General features: G+C 48.8%; 1 protein-coding gene across 7 annotated transcripts in view; it reads right to left on the bottom strand.

Annotated features, from left to right (window-relative positions):
• LOC129810734 (low-density lipoprotein receptor-related protein 8-like) overlaps positions 1–17,407 on the bottom strand; it is a 358,998-nt gene that overhangs the window by 57,471 nt on the left and 284,120 nt on the right. For all 7 annotated transcript variants that reach the window (XR_008752777.1, XM_055861532.1, XM_055861536.1 and 4 more), the window contains 2 exons: positions 10,354–10,581; positions 8,094–8,212 (listed from right to left, as the gene is read on the bottom strand). Coding sequence is in view for 6 of the 7 variants with exons in the window: in XM_055861532.1 (XP_055717507.1) it covers positions 8,094–8,212; positions 10,354–10,581 (347 nt within the window). In the remaining variant the exon portion in view is untranslated. The remainder of the gene's footprint in view (positions 1–8,093; positions 8,213–10,353; positions 10,582–17,407) is intronic.

The raw sequence follows: 17,407 nt of genomic DNA, 5'->3' as shown, positions 1-17,407 counted from the left end.
CTCTGTCACTCTCTCTCTCTCTCCTTGCTCTGTTGTTCTCTCTCTCTCCCTGCTCTGTCGTTCTCTCTCTCTCTCTGCTCTGTCGTTCTCTCTCTCTCTCCCTGCTCTGTCATTCTCTGTCTCTCTCTCTGCTCTGTCGTTCTCTCTCTCGCCCTGCTCTGTCACTCTCTCTCTCTCTCTCCTTGCTCTGTTGTTCTCTCTCTCGCCCTGCTCTGTCACTCTCTCTATCTCTCTCTCTCTGCTCTGTTGTTCTCTCTCTCTCGCCCTGCTCTGTCACTCTCTCTCTCTCTCTCTCTCTGCTCTGTCGTTCTCTCTCTCTCTCCCTGCTCTGTCATTCTCTGTCTCTCTCTCTGCTCTGTCGTTCTCTCTCTCGCCCTGCTCTGTCTCTCTCTCTCTCCTTGCTCTGTTGTTCTCTCTCTCGCCCTGCTCTGTCACTCTCTCTCTCTCTCTGCTCTGTCGTTCTCTCTCTCTCTCCCTGCTCTGTCATTCTCTGTCTCTCTCTCTGCTCTGTCGTTCTCTCTCTCGCCCTGCTCTGTCACTCTCTCTCTCTCTCCTTGCTCTGTTGTTCTCTCTCTTGCCCTGCTCTGTCACTCTCTCTATCTCTCTCTCTCTCTGCTCTGTCGTTCTCTCTCTCGCCCTGCTCTGTCACTCTCTCTCTCTCTCCTTGCTCTGTCGTTCTCTCTCTCGCCCTGCTCTGTCACTCTCTCTCTCTCTCCTTGCTCTGTTGTTCTCTCTCTTGCCCTGCTCTGTCACTCTCTCTATCTCTCTCTCTCTCTGCTCTGTCGTTCTCTCTCTCACCCTGCTCTGTCACTCTCTCTCTGTCTCCTTGCTCTGTTGTTCTCTCTCTCGCCCTGCTCTGTCACTCTGTCCCTCTCTCTCTCCCTGCTCTGTCACTCTCTCTCTCTCTCTCTCTCACTCCCTGCTCTGTCATTCTGTCTCTCTCTCGGCTTTGTCGTTCTCTGTCTCTCTCTCGGCTCTGTCTTTCTCTGTCTCTCTCTCTGCTCTGTCGTTCTCTGTCTCTCTCTCTGCTCTGTCGTTCTCTGTCTCCCTCTCGGCTCTGTCGTTCTCTGTCTCCCTCTCTGCTCTGTCGTTCTCTGTCTCTCTCTCTGCTCTGTCGTTCTCTGTCTCTCTCTCTGCTCTGTCATTCTCTGTCTCCCTCTCTGCTCTGTCGTTCTCTGTCTCTCTCTCTGCTCTGTCGTTCTCTCTCTCTTTCTGCTCTGTCGTTCTCTGTCTCTCTCTCTGCTCTGTCGTTCTCTCTCTCGCCTTGCTCTGTCACTCTCTCTCTCTCTCTCTCTCCTTGCTCTGTCGTTCTCTCTCTCGCCCTGCTCTGTCACTCTCTCTATCTCTCTCTCTCTGCTCTGTCGTTCTCTCTCTCTCGCCCTGCTCTGTCACTCTCTCTCTCTCTCTCTCTCTGCTCTGTCGTTCTCTCTCTCTCTCCCTGCTCTGTCATTCTCTGTCTCTCTCTCTGCTCTGTCGTTCTCTCTCTCGCCCTGCTCTGTCACTCTCTCTCTCTCTCTCCTTGCTCTGTTGTTCTCTCTCTCGCCCTGCTCTGTCACTCTCTCTATCTCTCTCTCTCTGCTCTGTTGTTCTCTCTCTCTCGCCCTGCTCTGTCACTCTCTCTCTCTCTCTCTCTCTGCTCTGTCGTTCTCTCTCTCTCTCCCTGCTCTGTCATTCTCTGTCTCTCTCTCTGCTCTGTCGTTCTCTCTCTCGCCCTGCTCTGTCTCTCTCTCTCTCCTTGCTCTGTTGTTCTCTCTCTCGCCCTGCTCTGTCACTCTCTCTCTCTCTCTGCTCTGTCGTTCTCTCTCTCTCTCCCTGCTCTGTCATTCTCTGTCTCTCTCTCTGCTCTGTCGTTCTCTCTCTCGCCCTGCTCTGTCACTCTCTCTCTCTCTCCTTGCTCTGTTGTTCTCTCTCTTGCCCTGCTCTGTCACTCTCTCTATCTCTCTCTCTCTCTGCTCTGTCGTTCTCTCTCTCGCCCTGCTCTGTCACTCTCTCTCTCTCTCCTTGCTCTGTCGTTCTCTCTCTCGCCCTGCTCTGTCACTCTCTCTCTCTCTCCTTGCTCTGTTGTTCTCTCTCTTGCCCTGCTCTGTCACTCTCTCTATCTCTCTCTCTCTCTGCTCTGTCGTTCTCTCTCTCACCCTGCTCTGTCACTCTCTCTCTGTCTCCTTGCTCTGTTGTTCTCTCTCTCGCCCTGCTCTGTCACTCTGTCCCTCTCTCTCTCCCTGCTCTGTCACTCTCTCTCTCTCTCTCTCTCACTCCCTGCTCTGTCATTCTGTCTCTCTCTCGGCTTTGTCGTTCTCTGTCTCTCTCTCGGCTCTGTCTTTCTCTGTCTCTCTCTCTGCTCTGTCGTTCTCTGTCTCTCTCTCTGCTCTGTCGTTCTCTGTCTCCCTCTCGGCTCTGTCGTTCTCTGTCTCCCTCTCTGCTCTGTCGTTCTCTGTCTCTCTCTCTGCTCTGTCGTTCTCTGTCTCTCTCTCTGCTCTGTCATTCTCTGTCTCCCTCTCTGCTCTGTCGTTCTCTGTCTCTCTCTCTGCTCTGTCGTTCTCTCTCTCTTTCTGCTCTGTCGTTCTCTGTCTCTCTCTCTGCTCTGTCGTTCTCTCTCTCGCCTTGCTCTGTCACTCTCTCTCTCTCTCTCTCTCTCTCCTTGCTCTGTCGTTCTCTCTCTCGCCCTGCTCTGTCACTCTCTCTATCTCTCTCTCTCTGCTCTGTCGTTCTCTCTCTCTCGCCCTGCTCTGTCACTCTCTCTCTCTCTCTCTCTCTGCTCTGTCGTTCTCTCTCTCTCTCCCTGCTCTGTCATTCTCTGTCTCTCTCTCTGCTCTGTCGTTCTCTCTCTCGCCCTGCTCTGTCTCTCTCTCTCTCCTTGCTCTGTTGTTCTCTCTCTCGCCCTGCTCTGTCACTCTCTCTCTCTCTCTGCTCTGTCGTTCTCTCTCTCTCTCCCTGCTCTGTCATTCTCTGTCTCTCTCTCTGCTCTGTCGTTCTCTCTCTCGCCCTGCTCTGTCACTCTCTCTCTCTCTCCTTGCTCTGTTGTTCTCTCTCTTGCCCTGCTCTGTCACTCTCTCTATCTCTCTCTCTCTCTGCTCTGTCGTTCTCTCTCTCGCCCTGCTCTGTCACTCTCTCTCTCTCTCCTTGCTCTGTCGTTCTCTCTCTCGCCCTGCTCTGTCACTCTCTCTCTCTCTCCTTGCTCTGTTGTTCTCTCTCTTGCCCTGCTCTGTCACTCTCTCTATCTCTCTCTCTCTCTGCTCTGTCGTTCTCTCTCTCGCCCTGCTCTGTCACTCTCTCTCTGTCTCCTTGCTCTGTCGTTCTCTCTCTCGCCCTGCTCTGTCACTCTCTCTCTCTCTCCTTGCTCTGTTGTTCTCTCTCTCGCCCTGCTCTGTCACTCTGTCCCTCTCTCTCTCCCTGCTCTGTCACTCTCTCTCTCTCTCTCACTCCCTGCTCTGTCATTCTGTCTCTCTCTCGGCTCTGTCGTTCTCTGTCTCTCTCTCTGCTCTGTCTTTCTCTGTCTCTCTCTCTGCTCTGTCGTTCTCTGTCTCTCTCTCTGCTCTGTAGTTCTCTGTCTCTCTCTCTGCTCTGTCGTTCTCTGTCTCTCTCTCTGCTCTGTCGTTCTCTGTCTCTCTCTCTGCTCTGTCGTTCTCTGTCTCCCTCTCGGCTCTGTCGTTCTCTGTCTCCCTCTCTGCTCTGTCGTTCTCTGTCTCTCTCTCTGCTCTGTCGTTCTCTGTCTCTCTCTCTGCTCTGTCATTCTCTGTCTCCCTCTCTGCTCTGTCGTTCTCTGTCTCTCTCTCTGCTCTGTCGTTCTCTCTCTCTTTCTGCTCTGTCGTTCTCTGTCTCTCTCTCTGCTCTGTCGTTCTTTGTCTCTCTCTCTGCTCTGTCGTTCTTTGTCTCTCTCTCTGCTCTGTCTCTCTCTCTGCTCTGTCGTTCTCTGTCTCTCTCTCTGCTCTGTCGTTCTCCGTCTCTCTCTCTGCTCTGTCGTTCTCTGTCTCTCTCTCTCTGCTCTATCGTTCTCTGTCTCTCTCTCTGATCTGTCGTTCTCTGTCTCTCTCTGCTCTGTCGTTCTCTGTCTATCTCTCTGCTCTGTCTCTCTCTCTGCTCTGTCGTTCTCTGTCTCTCTCTCTCTGCTCCGTCGTTCTCTCTCTCTCTCTGCTCTGTCATTCTATGTCTCTCTCTCTGCTCTGTCGTTCTCTGTCTCTCTCTCTGGTCTGTCGTTCTCTGTCTCTCTCTCTGCTCTGTCGTTCTCTGTCTCTCTCTCTGCTCTGTCGTTCTGCATCTCATCATCAGCCATGGACACAGGAAGGAGCGAAATTGGCACAGGTTAAGAGGGATGGAAGGGTGGAGGAATGGAGGGGAGGATGATTGGGGTATTGATGACAAGGCTTGGGTCTCTTCTCTTCAGTCTCTCTCTCTGTCCTCCTTTCCCTTCAGTCTCTCTGTCCTCCTTTCCCTTCAGTCTCTCTCTCTCTCTGTCCTCCTTTCCCTTCAGGATCTCTCTCTGTCTTCCTTTCCCTTCAGTCTTTCTCTCTGTCCTCCTTTCCCTTCAGTCTCTCTCTCTGTCTTCCTTTCCCTTCAGTCTCTCTCTCTGTCCTCCTTTCCCTTCAGTCTCTCTCTCTGTCCTCCATTCCCTTCAGTCTCTCTCTGTCTTCCTTTCCCTTCAGTCTCTCTCTCTGTCCTCCTTTCCCTTCAGTCTCTCTGTCTTCCTTTCCTTCAGTCTCTCTCTGTCCTCCTTTCCTTCAGTCTCTCTCTGTCCTCCTTTCCCTTCAGTATCTCTCTGTCTTCCTTTCCCTTCAGTATCTCTCTGTCTTCCTTTCCTTCAGTCTCTCTCTGTCCTCCTTTCCCTTCAGTATCTCTCTCTGTCTTCTTTTCCCTTCAGTCTTTCTCTGTCCTCCTTTCCCTTCAGTCTCTCTCTGTCTTCCTTTCCCTTCAGTATCTCTCTCTGTCTTCCTCTCCCTTCAGTCTCTCTGTCTTCGTTTCCCTTCAGTCTCTCTCTCTGTCCTCCTTTCCCTTCAGTCTCTCTGTCCTCCTTTCCCTTCAGTCTCTCTCTCTGTCCTCCTTTCCTTTCAGTCTCTCTGTCTTCCTTTCACTTCAGTCTCTCTCTCTGTCCTCCTTTCCCTTCAGTCTCTATCTGTCCTCCTTTCCCTTCAGTCTCTCTGTCCTCCTTTCCCTTCAGTCTCTCTCTCTCTGTTCTCCTTTCCCTTCAGTCTCTCTCTCTGTCTTCCTATCCCTCCAGTCTCTCTCTGTCCTCCTTTCCCTTCAGTCTCTCTCTGTCCTCCTTTCCCTTGAGTCTCTCTCTCTGTCTTCCATATCCCTTCAGTCTCTCTCTCTGTCCTCCTTTCCCTTCAGTCTCTCTCTGTCCTGCTTTCCCTTCAGTCTCTCTCTCTGTCTTCCTTTCCCTTCAGTCTCTCTCTCTCTGTCTTCCTTTCCCTTCAGTCTCTCTCTGTCTTCCTTTCAATTCAGTCTCTCTCTGTCCTCCTTTCCCTTCAGTCTCTCTCTCTGTCTTCCTTTCCCTTCAGTCTCTCTCTCTGTCCTCCTTTCCCTTCAGTCTCTCTCTGTATTCCTTTCCCTTCAGTCTCTCTCTGTCCTCCTTTCCGTTCAGTCTCTCTGTCCTCCTTTCCCTTCAGTCTCCCTCTGTCTTCCTTTCCATTCAGCCTCTCTGTCCTCCTTTCCCTTCAGTCTCTCTGTCCTCCTTTCCCTTCAGTCTCTCTGTCCTCCTTTCCCTTCAGTCTCTCTGTCTTCCTTTCCCTTCAGCCTCTCTCTGTCCTCCTTTCCCTTCAGTCTCTCTCTCTGTCTTCCTTTCCCTTCAGTCTCTCTCTCTCTGTCTTCCTTTCTCTTCAGTCTCTCTCTGTCTTCCTTTCCCTTCAGTCTCTCTCTGTCCTCCTTTCCCTTCAGTCTCTCTCTCTGTCTTCCTTTCCCTTCAGTCTCTCTCTCTGTCCTCCTTTCCCTTCAGTCTCTCTCTGTCTACCTTTCCCTTCAGTCTCTCTCTGTCCTCCTTTCCATTCAGTCTCTCTGTCCTCCTTTCCCTTCAGTCTCCCTCTGTCTTCCTTTCCATTCAGCCTCTCTGTCCTCCTTTCCCTTCAGTCTCTCTGTCCTCCTTTCCCTTCAGTCTCTCTGTCCTCCTTTCCCTTCAGTCTCTCTGTCTTCCTTTCACTTCAGCCTCTCTCTGTCCTCCTTTCCCTTCAGTCTCTCTGTCCTCCTTTCCCTTCAGTCTTTCTGTCCTCCTTTCCCTTCAGTCTCTCTGTCTTCCTTTCCCTTCAGTCTCTCTGTCTTCCTTTCCCTTCAGTCTCTCTGTCCTCCTTTCACTTCAGTCTCTCTGTCCCCCTTTCCCTTCAGTCTCTCTGTCCTCCTTTCCCTTCAGTCTCTCTGTCCTCCTTTCCCTTCAGTCTCTCTGTCCTCCTTTCCCTTCAGTCTCTCTGTCTTCCTTTCCCTTCAGTCTCTCTCTCTGTCATCCTTTCGCTTCAGTCTCTCTGTCCTCCTTTCCCTTCAGTCTCTCTGTACTCCTTTCCCTTCAGCCTCTCTCTGTCCTCCTTTCCCTTCAGTCTCTCTGTACTCCTTTCCCTTCAGTCTCTCTGTCCTCCTTTCCCTTCAGTCTCTCTGTACTCCTTTCCCTTCAGTCTCTCTCTGTCCCCCTTTCCCTTCAGTCTCTCTGTCCTCCTTTCCCTTCAGTCTCTCTGTCCTCCTTTCCCTTCAGTCTCTCTGTCCTCCTTTCCCTTCAGTCTCTCTGTCTTCCTTTCCCTTCAGTCTCTCTCTCTGTCTTCCTTTCGCTTCAGTCTCTGTCCTCCTTTCCCTTCAGTCTCTCTGTACTCCTTTCCCTTCAGCCTCTCTCTGTCCTCCTTTCCCTTCAGTCTCTCTGTACTCCTTTCCCTTCAGTCTCTCTGTCTTCCTTTCCCTTCAGCCTCTCTCTGTCCTCCTTTCCCTTCAGTCTCTCTGTCCTCCTTTCCCTTCAGTCTCTCTGTCCTCCTTTCCCTTCAGTCTCTCTCTGTCCTCATTTCCCTTCAGTCTCTCTGTCCTCCTTTCCCTTCAGTCTCTCTCTCTGTCCTCCTTTCCCTTCAGTCTCTCTGTACTCCTTTCCCTTCAGTCTCTCTCTGTCCTCCTTTCCCTTCAGTCTCTCTGTCCTCCTTTCCCTTCAGTCTCTCTGTCCTCCTTTCCCTTCAGTCTCTCTCCGTCCTCCTTTCCCTTCAGTCTCTCTGTCATCCTTTCCCTTCAGTCTCTCTGTCCTCCTTTCCCTTCAGCCTCTCTGTCCTCCTTTCCCTTCAGTCTCTCGGTCCACCTTTCCCTTCAGTCTCTCTGTCCTCCTTTCCCATCAGTTTCTCTGTCTTCCTTTCCCTTCAGTCTCTCTGTCCTCCTTTCCCTTCAGTCTCTCTGTACTCCTTTCCCTTCAGTCTCTCTGTCCTCCTTTACCTTCAGTCTCTCTGTCCTCCTTCCCCGTCAGTCTCTCTGTCCTCCTTTCCCTTCAGCCTCTCTCTGTCCTCCTTTCCCTTCAGCCTCTCTCTGTCCTCCTTTCCCTTCAGTCTCTCTGTCCTCCTTTCCCTTCAGTCTCTCTGTCCTCCTTTCCCTTCAGTCTCTCTCTGTCCTCCTTTCCCTTCAGTCTCTCTGTCCTCCTTTCCCTTCAGTCTCTCTCTGTCCTCCTTTCCCTTCAGTCTCTCTCTGTCCTCCTTTCCCTTCAGTCTCTCTGTCCTCCTTTCCCTTCAGTCTCTCTGTCCTCCTTTCCCTTCAGTCTCTCTCTGTCCTCCTTTCCCTTCAGTCTCTCTGTCCTCCTTTCCCTTCAGTCTCTCTGTCCTCCTTTCCCTTCAGCCTCTCTGTCCTCCTTTCCCTTCAGTCTATCTGTCCACCTTTCCCTTCAGTCTCTCTGTCCTCCTTTCCCTTCAGTCTCTCTGTCTTCCTTTCCCTTCAGTCCCTCTCTGTCCTCCTTTCCCTTCAGTCTCTCTGTCCTCCTTTCCCTTCAGTCTCTCTGTCCTCCTTTCCCTTCAGTCTCTCTGTCTTCCTTTCCCTTCAGCCTCTCTCTGTCGTCCTTTCCCTTCAGCCTCTCTCTCTACTCTCATCATGTAGCTCTCCTCCCTCCCTCCCTCCCTCCCTCCCTCCCTCCCTCCCTCCCTCCCCAGTGCCAGTCTTACCCAGAGTGATGCCGTTGGGCCATTCAATCCTCTCTGACACCAGTACTTGGCGGTCCACTCCGTTCATGCCAGCCTTCTCTATCTTCGCCTGGGTCCCCCAGTCAGACCAGTACATAAACCTAAAGGAGAGTAAAGGGATTTACATTGAACAATAGCTACAATAATCACATAGTGAGGATATGTAGCCCACAGTATGGAAAAAGAGAGAGACAGAGACAGAGACAGAGAGAGACACACAGAGAGAGAGAGAGAGAGAGAGAGAGAGACAGAGAGACAGAGAGAGAGACAGAGAGAGAACAAACACCATTGTAAATACAACCCATATTTATGCTTATTTATTTTAACTTGTGTGCTTTAACCATTTGTACATTGTTACAACACTGCATATATATAATATGACATTTGTAATGTCTTTATTGTTTTGAAACTTCTATATGTGTAATGTTTACTGTTAATTTGTATTGTTTGTTTCACTTTTGTGTATTGTCTACCTCACTTGCTTTGGTAATGTTAACACATGTTTCCCATGCCAATAAAGCCCCTTGAATTGAATTGAATTGAGAGAGAGACAGAGAGAGATGTGCTATTAGGTGACTATCAGCAACACAACCTTACCTGAGACTGTAGGAAAGAATCTCAGATAAATATGTAAATGGTTTAAAAGTAAACCAAACCTTCCATCTGCACTACTGAGCCAAATGCCAACTGTGTACATATCTCCCAGGCAGCAGAACTCTTCATGTTCTACCTCCATGATAGAAATAGGCCAGCCAGCCAGGCAGCCAGCCAGGCAGGCAGGCAGGCAGGCAAGCAGGCAGGTAGTATACAGACCAGCGGGGACAGTTAGCTAACATTGTCTTCTTTCCCTGTACTGAGGAACCGCACCTACGTTGGGTTGGGCTCATTTGCATGTTTCATGCTCGTCTGGCTCAGTAATGTTGTGGAAAGAAGGCGCTGGGGAATAGAGTTGTCAGGGAGAGCCAGGGAGATGGGAGGAGCTTAAGTGTTGATAGAGTTGAGAGACTAGATAGATGCTATTGATGCCTACAGCTACGTCTGACAGGAAGAGAGGGAGGGCAATATGATGAGAGGATCTGTTTCAGTTGGTTGTTTATTTACCTTTATTTAACGAGGCAAGTCAGTTAAGAACACATTCTTATTTACAATGACGGCCTAGGAACAGTGGGTTAACTGCCTTGTTCAGGGGCAGAACGACAGTTTTTTTTTACCTTGTCAGCTCGGGGATTCAATCTTGCAACCTTTCGGGTACTAGTCTACCTGCCGCCGCAGTGTTCTGATCTGTTTCAGTGTTCTGACCTGTTTCAGTGTTCTGATCTGTTTCAGTGTTCTGACCTGTTTCAGTGTTCTGATCTGTTTCAGTGTTCTGACCTGTTTCAGTGTTCTGATCTGTTTCAGTGTTCTGATCTGTTTCAGTGTTCTGACCTGTTTCAGTGTTCTGACCTGTTTCAGTGTTCTGACCTGTTTCAGTGTTCTGACTTGTTTCAGTGTTCTGACTTGTTTCAGTGTTCAGGCCTGTTTCCGTGTTCTGACTTGTTTCAGTGTTCTGACTTGTTTCAGTGTTCAGGCCTGTTTCAGTGTTCTGACTTGTTTCAGTGTTCTGACTTGTTTCAGTGTTCTGACCTGTTTCAGTGTTCAGGCCTGTTTCCGTGTTCGAACCTGTTTCAGTGTTCTGACATGTTTCTGTGTTCTGACCTCTTTCAGTGTTCTGACCTGTTTCGGTGTCCTAACCTGTTTCGGTGTTCTGACCTGTTTCAGTGTTCTGACATGTTTCTGTGTTCTGACCTCTTTCAGTGTTCTAACCTGTTTCGGTGTTCTAACCTGTTTCGGTGTTCTGACCTGTTTCAGTGTTCTGACATATTTCTGTGTTCTAACCTGTTTCGGTGTTCTGACCTGTTTCAGTATTCTAACCTGTTTCGGTGTTATGACCTGTTTCAGTGTTCTGATCTGTTTCAGTGTTCTGACCTGTTTCAGTGTTTTGACCAGATAGGCAACACATAATGTGATGCATCATGGATAGTCATCATGTCTTACTCCTTCTCCCAACCTCTCTCTCTCTCTCTCTCTCTTTCTTTCTTTCTCGCTCTCTTTATCTCCCTCTCTCACATACACACAATCCGACCATTATTTTTTACTTCACTCACTCACTTCCTCCCTCACCTTCTCCCAACACTAACCCTAACTCTACCCCACCCTCCCCCTAACTCCCCAGTCCCATCCCTCCCTCCCTCTGATCTCTCACCCTTGTCGGGGGTCCACAGCGATGGCCCGTGGTTCGCTCAGCTCAGTGTCGATCAGGACCTTCCTCTTCTTGCCATCTCCCGTGGCGACGGAGATGGTCTTATCTCCGGAGTCGGTCCAGTAGATGTTGTTATGGACCCAGTCAACAGCCAGCCCCTCTGGAGAGGACAGCGCTGTCTCAATCAGAGTCACCTGCTCCGACGAATCACTGGCCTTGTTGATGTACGCACTGGGGAGCACAGACAAGAGGATATTATGACATTACTACAACACATACTATACTATACATAACACATACTATACATACACATGGACAGTATATTAAGGCACACAAAGACAACAATAGACACAATCAACTGCAGGTGTCAGAGTCCATATCAGACCACTCTGTATTACAAAATGATGAAACTGATACATTACATAGAACAGAACCAAAAATCAGATGCTGAGTTAAAAACCTAAGGCTTCCAACTGTTGTCGCCATCGGGGAGGGACTCTCCAGGCCAGTAATACATCTGATAGGATGTTGTCGTCATCGGGGAGGGACTCTCCAGGCCAGTAATACATCTGATAGGCTGTTGTCGCCATGGGGGAGGGACTCTCCAGGCCAGTATTACATCTGATAGGCTGTTGTCGCCATGGGGGAGGGACTCTCCAGGCCAGTAATACATCTGATAGGCTGTTGTCGCCATCGGGGAGGGACTCTCCAGGCCAGTAATACATCTGATAGGCTGTTGTCGCCATCGGGGAGGGACTCTCCAGGCCAGTAATACATCTGATAGGATGTTGTCGCCATGGGGGAGGGACTCTCCAGGCCAGTAATACATCTGATAGGCTGTTGTCGCCATCGGGGAGGGACTCTCCAGGCCAGTAATACATCTGATAGGCTGTTGTCGCCATCGGGGAGGGACTCTCCAGGCCAGTAATACATCTGATAGGCTGTTGTCGCCATCGGGGAGGGACTCTCCAGGCCAGTAATACAGCTGATAGGCTGTTGTCGCCATCGGGGAGGGACTCTCCAGGCCAGTAATACATCTGATAGGCTGTTGTCGCCATGGGGGAGGGACTCTCCAGGCCAGTAATACATCTGATAGGCTGTTGTCGCCATCGGGGAGGGACTCTCCAGGCCAGTAATACATCTGATAGGCTGTTGTCGCCATGGGGGAGGGACTCTCCTGGACAGTAATACAGCTGATAGGCTGTTGTCGTCATCGGGGAGGGACTCTCCAGACCAGTAATACATCTGATAGGCTGTTGTCGACATGGGCGAGGGACTCTCCTGGCCAGTAATACATCTGATAGGCTGTTGTCGCCACAGGGGAGGGACTCTCCTGGCCAGTAATACAGCTGATAGGCTGTTGTCGACATTGGGCGAGGGACTCTCCTGGCCAGTAATACATCTGATAGGCTGTTGTCGCCACAGGGGAGGGACTCTCCTGGCCAGTAATACAGCTGATAGGCTGTTGTCGACATTGGGCGAGGGACTCTCCTGGCCAGTAATACATCTGATAGGCTGTTGTCGCCACAGGGGAGGGACTCTCCAGGCCAGTAATACATCTGATAGGCTGTTGTCGCCACAGGGGAGGGACTCTCCTGGCCAGTAATACATCTGATAGGCTGTTGTCGTCATCGGGGAGGGACTCTCCTGGCCAGTAATACATCTGATAGGCTGTTGTCGACATCGGGGAGGGACTCTCCTGGCCAGTAATACATCTGATAGGCTGTTGTCGCCATCGGGGAGGGACTCTCCTGGCCAGTAATACATCTGATAGGCTGTTGTCGTCATCGGGGAGGGACTCTCCAGACCAGTAATACATCTGATAGGCTGTTGTCGCCATCGGGGAGGGACTCTCCTGGCCAGTAATACATCTGATAGGCTGTTGTCGCCATCGGGGAGGGACTCTCCTGGCCAGTAATACATCTGATAGGCTGTTGTCGCCATCGGGGAGGGACTCTCCAGACCAGTAATACATCTGATAGGCTGTTGTCGCCATCGGGGAGGGACTCTCCAGGCCAGTAATACATCTGATAGGCTGTTGTCGTCATCGGGGAGGGACTCTCCTGGCCAGTAATACATCTGATAGGCTGTTGTCGCCATCGGGGAGGGACTCTCCAGACCAGTAATACATCTGATAGGCTGTTGTCGCCATCGGGGAGGGACTCTCCAGGCCAGTAATACATCTGATAGGCTGTTGTCGCCATGGGGGAGAGACTCTCCAGGCCAGTAATACAGCTGATAGGCTGTTGTCGACATGGGCGAGGGACTCTCCTGGCCAGTAATACATCTGATAGGCTGTTGTCGCCATGGGGGAGAGACTCTCCAGGCCAGTAATACAGCTGATAGGCTGTTGTCGACATGGGCGAGGGACTCTCCTGGCCAGTAATACATCTGATAGGCTGTTGTCGCCACAGGGGAGGGACTCTCCTGGCCAGTAATACAGCTGATAGTCTGTTGTCGACATTGGGCGAGGGACTCTCCTGGCCAGTAATACATCTGATAGGCTGTTGTCGCCACAGGGGAGGGACTCTCCTGGCCAGTAATACAGCTGATAGGCTGTTGTCGACATTGGGCGAGGGACTCTCCTGGCCAGTAATACATCTGATAGGCTGTTGTCGCCACAGGGGAGGGACTCTCCTGGCCAGTAATACAGCTGATAGGCTGTTGTCGACATCGGGGAGGGACTCTCCTGGCCAGTAATACAGCTGATAGGCTGTTGTCGCCACAGGGGAGGGACTCTCCTGGCCAGTAATACAGCTGATAGGCTGTTGTCGCCACAGGGGAGGGACTCTCCTGGCCAGTAATACAGCTGATAGGCTGTTGTCGACATTGGGCGAGGGACTCTCCTGGCCAGTAATACAGCTGATAGGCTGTTGTCGACATTGGGCGAGGGACTCTCCTGGCCAGTAATACAGCTGATAGGCTGTTGTCGACATTGGGCGAGGGACTCTCCTGGCCAGTAATACAGCTGATAGGCTGTTGTCGACATTGGGCGAGGGACTCTCCTGGCCAGTAATACAGCTGATAGGCTGTTGTCGACATTGGGCGAGGGACTCTCCTGGCCAGTAATACCCAGACAGGAACACCTTAACCTGGGAACTCTTTAACAACTGCTGCCCTCCTTCTATTTCCTGTAGAAACTAGTTATTAGAATGGGCTTGTCACCTTTCATCAGCAGACAAAGCAGCCAGCCTCTCTTCTTAAAGAGGGGGATTTGTCTGAGTAACAGAGGTGAGATGACCTGAGAGGAGACACAGCAGATCCACCATGAGACATTACTCCTCCACTACCTGGCTAGACCTGTAGGACAGCTTTATTAGCCACACGCAGCGTCCCATTTCCCACCCTAACACAACAGGGAGATAGAGGGACTACAAGCTGGGAGAGTGGACGGAGGAGGAGGGGGGAGAAACGGAGGAGGAGGGGGGAGAAACGTTGAATAAAAAGGATACGGGAGAGAACTGAAGAGGTGTTTGAGTGAGGAGCAGGATGAAACAGAAAGGAGAGACAGGGAAAGCAGGCACACACACACACGCGCACGCACACACACACACACGCGCACGCACACGCACACACACAGGGAGAGAGACAGAGACGAATGGGGACAGACAGGGGAGGCAGTCTCATTAATGAACTGTGTTATTGTTGATCTTCGATGTATTAATCACAGCAGGAAGTAAGCAGAGCTGCATTGACCAGCCACCACACTAATCACTATTACAGTTTTTAACAATCACTTTGCCACTAATTTCAGAACCTTGTGGTCATTTTTCAAAACTCTAGACACAAAACTCAAAACGGTCATCGCTTGTAACACAGGCTGTCCAATGTTCAAAACATTGCAATGTGCATTCATATCTTTAAAGAAACCTTGCACTTGCAGAATCATCGGTTCAAATAACTAATTAATCATGAAATACCATAGGAACATTCATTTTAATCACCCACACACAAGATACCGATAGTTTCACTGTGTAGTTGTTCGTACAATCATTAAATATTGTAGAACAAAATATGTGATACATGTTTCATTATCCTACTACACATCAATACATCACTGTAAAAGGACTAGTAGAGAGAATACTACAGAGACAGTGGAATCATTGAACAAAATATGAAATTTATTGATGAAATACAATAAAATCACAACGTAGGTTTCTTTGAATCAAAGCAAAAATAATTAGCTACAAAAAAAGAAAAACCAGTTAAAGGTCAACTGCAGTGTTCATCACCTGGCTTACTGTAAAACATCAACTGCAGTGTTCATCACCTGGCTTACTGTAAAACATAAACTGCAGTGTTCCTCACCTGGCTTACTGTAAAACATAAACTGCAGTGTTCCTCACCTGGCTTACTGTAAAACATAAACTGCAGTGTTCCTCACCTGGCTTACAGTAAAACATAAACTGCAGTGTTCCTCACCTGGCTTACTGTAAAAACCAGAACAAAAGATTGATTACTGTACTTCTATATTTCCATCAACCCTGTCTTGTGGATTTGGCCACAGGTTCTCATCCACATCAGAATGGATGTTTTCATTAGCCAAACATCTTGGGAAGAATCTTCGGGCATGGCGAATCCAGGCCTGACACTGGTCTGCCGTGATGTCATTGCATGCGTCATCCATGGCCTGGAGAAGGGTGGCTTGTTCGTGAGGGCGTCTATCATATACCTTCCACCTCCATGTGGAGAAAAATTCCTCAATCGGGTTAAGGAAAGGAGAGTATGGGGGTAAGTACACACAAGTACAGTAAGTACAGGGTGGTAAATTGTGGATGGGTCTGAAACCATGCTTGCACCATTTGAGCATGTTGGAACCTGACATTATCCCACACAATGACATAGGTCATGCCATCAGCTCTACAGACCTGATTTAGCCCATCAAGGAAGGTTACATTCGAACAGCGAATCATGTGGCTGCCTGCAACTCAATATATAGAGTATATAGAGTAGAGAGCTTAAGATGTTGTTCAACCAAACATTAGAACGGGCAAGATGCGTAATCTTAGCAACTTTGATCGTGGAATGATTGTTGATGCCACACATGGTGATTCCAACATCTCAGAAACAGCTGCCTTCCTGGGATTTTTACGAACTACAGTCTCTAGAGTTTACAGAGAATGGTGCGATAAACAAAACACATTCAGTGAGCGGCAGTTCTGTTGGCAAAACACCTTGTTAATGAGAGAGGTCAGAGGAGAATGTCCAGACTCATTCAAGTTAACAGAAAGGCCACAAATGCTCAAATAACAGCTGTTTAAAACAGTGGTGTGCAGAAGGGCATCTCTTAACGTACAACACCGTGAATAATTCAGGCTGTGTTGGAGGCAAAAGGGGGTCCTACCCAGTACTAGATAGGTGTACCTAATAAATCTGAAAACATGGTCTGTAAAAGTGGTACATGGGACCATAGAAACAGTGTCTGATAAAGAATGATGATGGAATATTACATCCATAGATAATATAGTCCATTTGGTTCATGTTCCACGGTAATTGGTGTCAATGGATCTCGTTATCCTGAAACTTTCATGATCTAAACATTGAATATTGTTCGTCAGTTTCCATAAAACTATGCATTAAGAGTAATGCAAAAGTTATCATTTTGATCAGTTGTATCAATTGATAGTTAGATCATTGTAATGAAATTAATAGACAGTCATCTCAGATGTAATGTGTGAATTTCATTTTGAAATTGTAATACTTTGATGTTAAGTTGTGTCATTTTGAACAGGTGATTTCAGTTCAATGAACAAATGATCTTAGCTTTATGTGTATTGTATCCAAGCAATTGGAAAAAGTGTTAGAGTTTTGAAAAATTAGCATTTTGATCATTGGTTGTGAGTTTTGTGTCTAGAGTTTTGAAAAACTACACATGGTTAGCAGATGTTATTGGTCACATACACATGGTTAACAGATGTTATTGGTCACATACACATGGTTAGTAGATGTTATTGATCACATACATATGGTTAACAGATGTTATTGGTCACATACACATGGTTAACAGATGTTATTGGTCACATACACATGGTTAGTAGATGTTATTGATCACATACACATGGTTAGCAGATGTTATTGGTCACATACACATGGTTAGCAGATGTTATTGGTTACATACACATGATTAGCAGATGTTATTGGTCACATACACATGGTTAGCAGATGTTATTGGTCACATACACATGGTTAGCAGATGTTATTGCGAGTGTATTGTTTATAAAATATATATTTAAAAAAAGAAAATCATCCAGAGTGACAAGTGATGACCACACAACATGGAACTATCCTACTGTGTGGCTGGTGGCTAATGTTAGCACAGCAGGGGTTAAGGTATACAACATGACACTTTCAGAGCAGAGTGAGAAGTGTATGATACTGGTATGATACTGGTACACTTGCTGCTGTGCCAGCCCATATAGGCTCTCTGCCAGTGGGTCTGTGATGTTCTGCTAGTTCTAAAGACGAGGGTATAAAGAATGTGCTTATCAATGTCAAATCAGAATGTTTGTGTCCTCTCTCATCCTCGGACCCTGTGGTGTGTGTGTGTGTGTGTGTGTGTGTGTGTGTGTGTGTGTGTGTGTGTGTGTGTGTGTGTGTGTGTGTGGGTGTGTGTGTGTGTGTGTGTGTGTGTGTGTGTGTGTGTGTGTGAGTGAGTAATGGGGTAATTATTCATGGCGAGGAATTAGAAGCAGCATATGGCCCAACTGAGATGATTTACCCTGGCCCCAGTCTCCAAGGGAGGGTGGCAAGCTCATCACACACACACACACACACACACATTGTGTGCATTTATAACTTTCTGTGTGTGAAGGACAAACAGTCCCATCATGCACCATCCATCTCTCCATTCCAGGTGTGCTTCAGGCATCAGTGTCATAATGTGTGACATGTTGTAAAATGAACAACAGAGAGAGAGAGAGAGTAGAGGAGAGAGAGTAGAGAGAGAGTAGAGGAGAGAGAAGAGAGGAGAGAGCAGAGAGGAGAGGAGAGAGGAGAGGAGAGAGGAGAGGAGAGAAGAGAGGAGAAGTGGAAGGGAAAGAAGCTAGAGGAGAGAGAG

The sequence above is a fragment of the Salvelinus fontinalis genome, chromosome 14 (assembly GCF_029448725.1).
Source record: "Salvelinus fontinalis isolate EN_2023a chromosome 14, ASM2944872v1, whole genome shotgun sequence".
Taxonomy (NCBI): domain Eukaryota; kingdom Metazoa; phylum Chordata; class Actinopteri; order Salmoniformes; family Salmonidae; genus Salvelinus; species Salvelinus fontinalis.
Note: the sequence above shows the minus strand (reverse complement) of the source record. Positions and strands in the feature narration are given on the sequence as shown.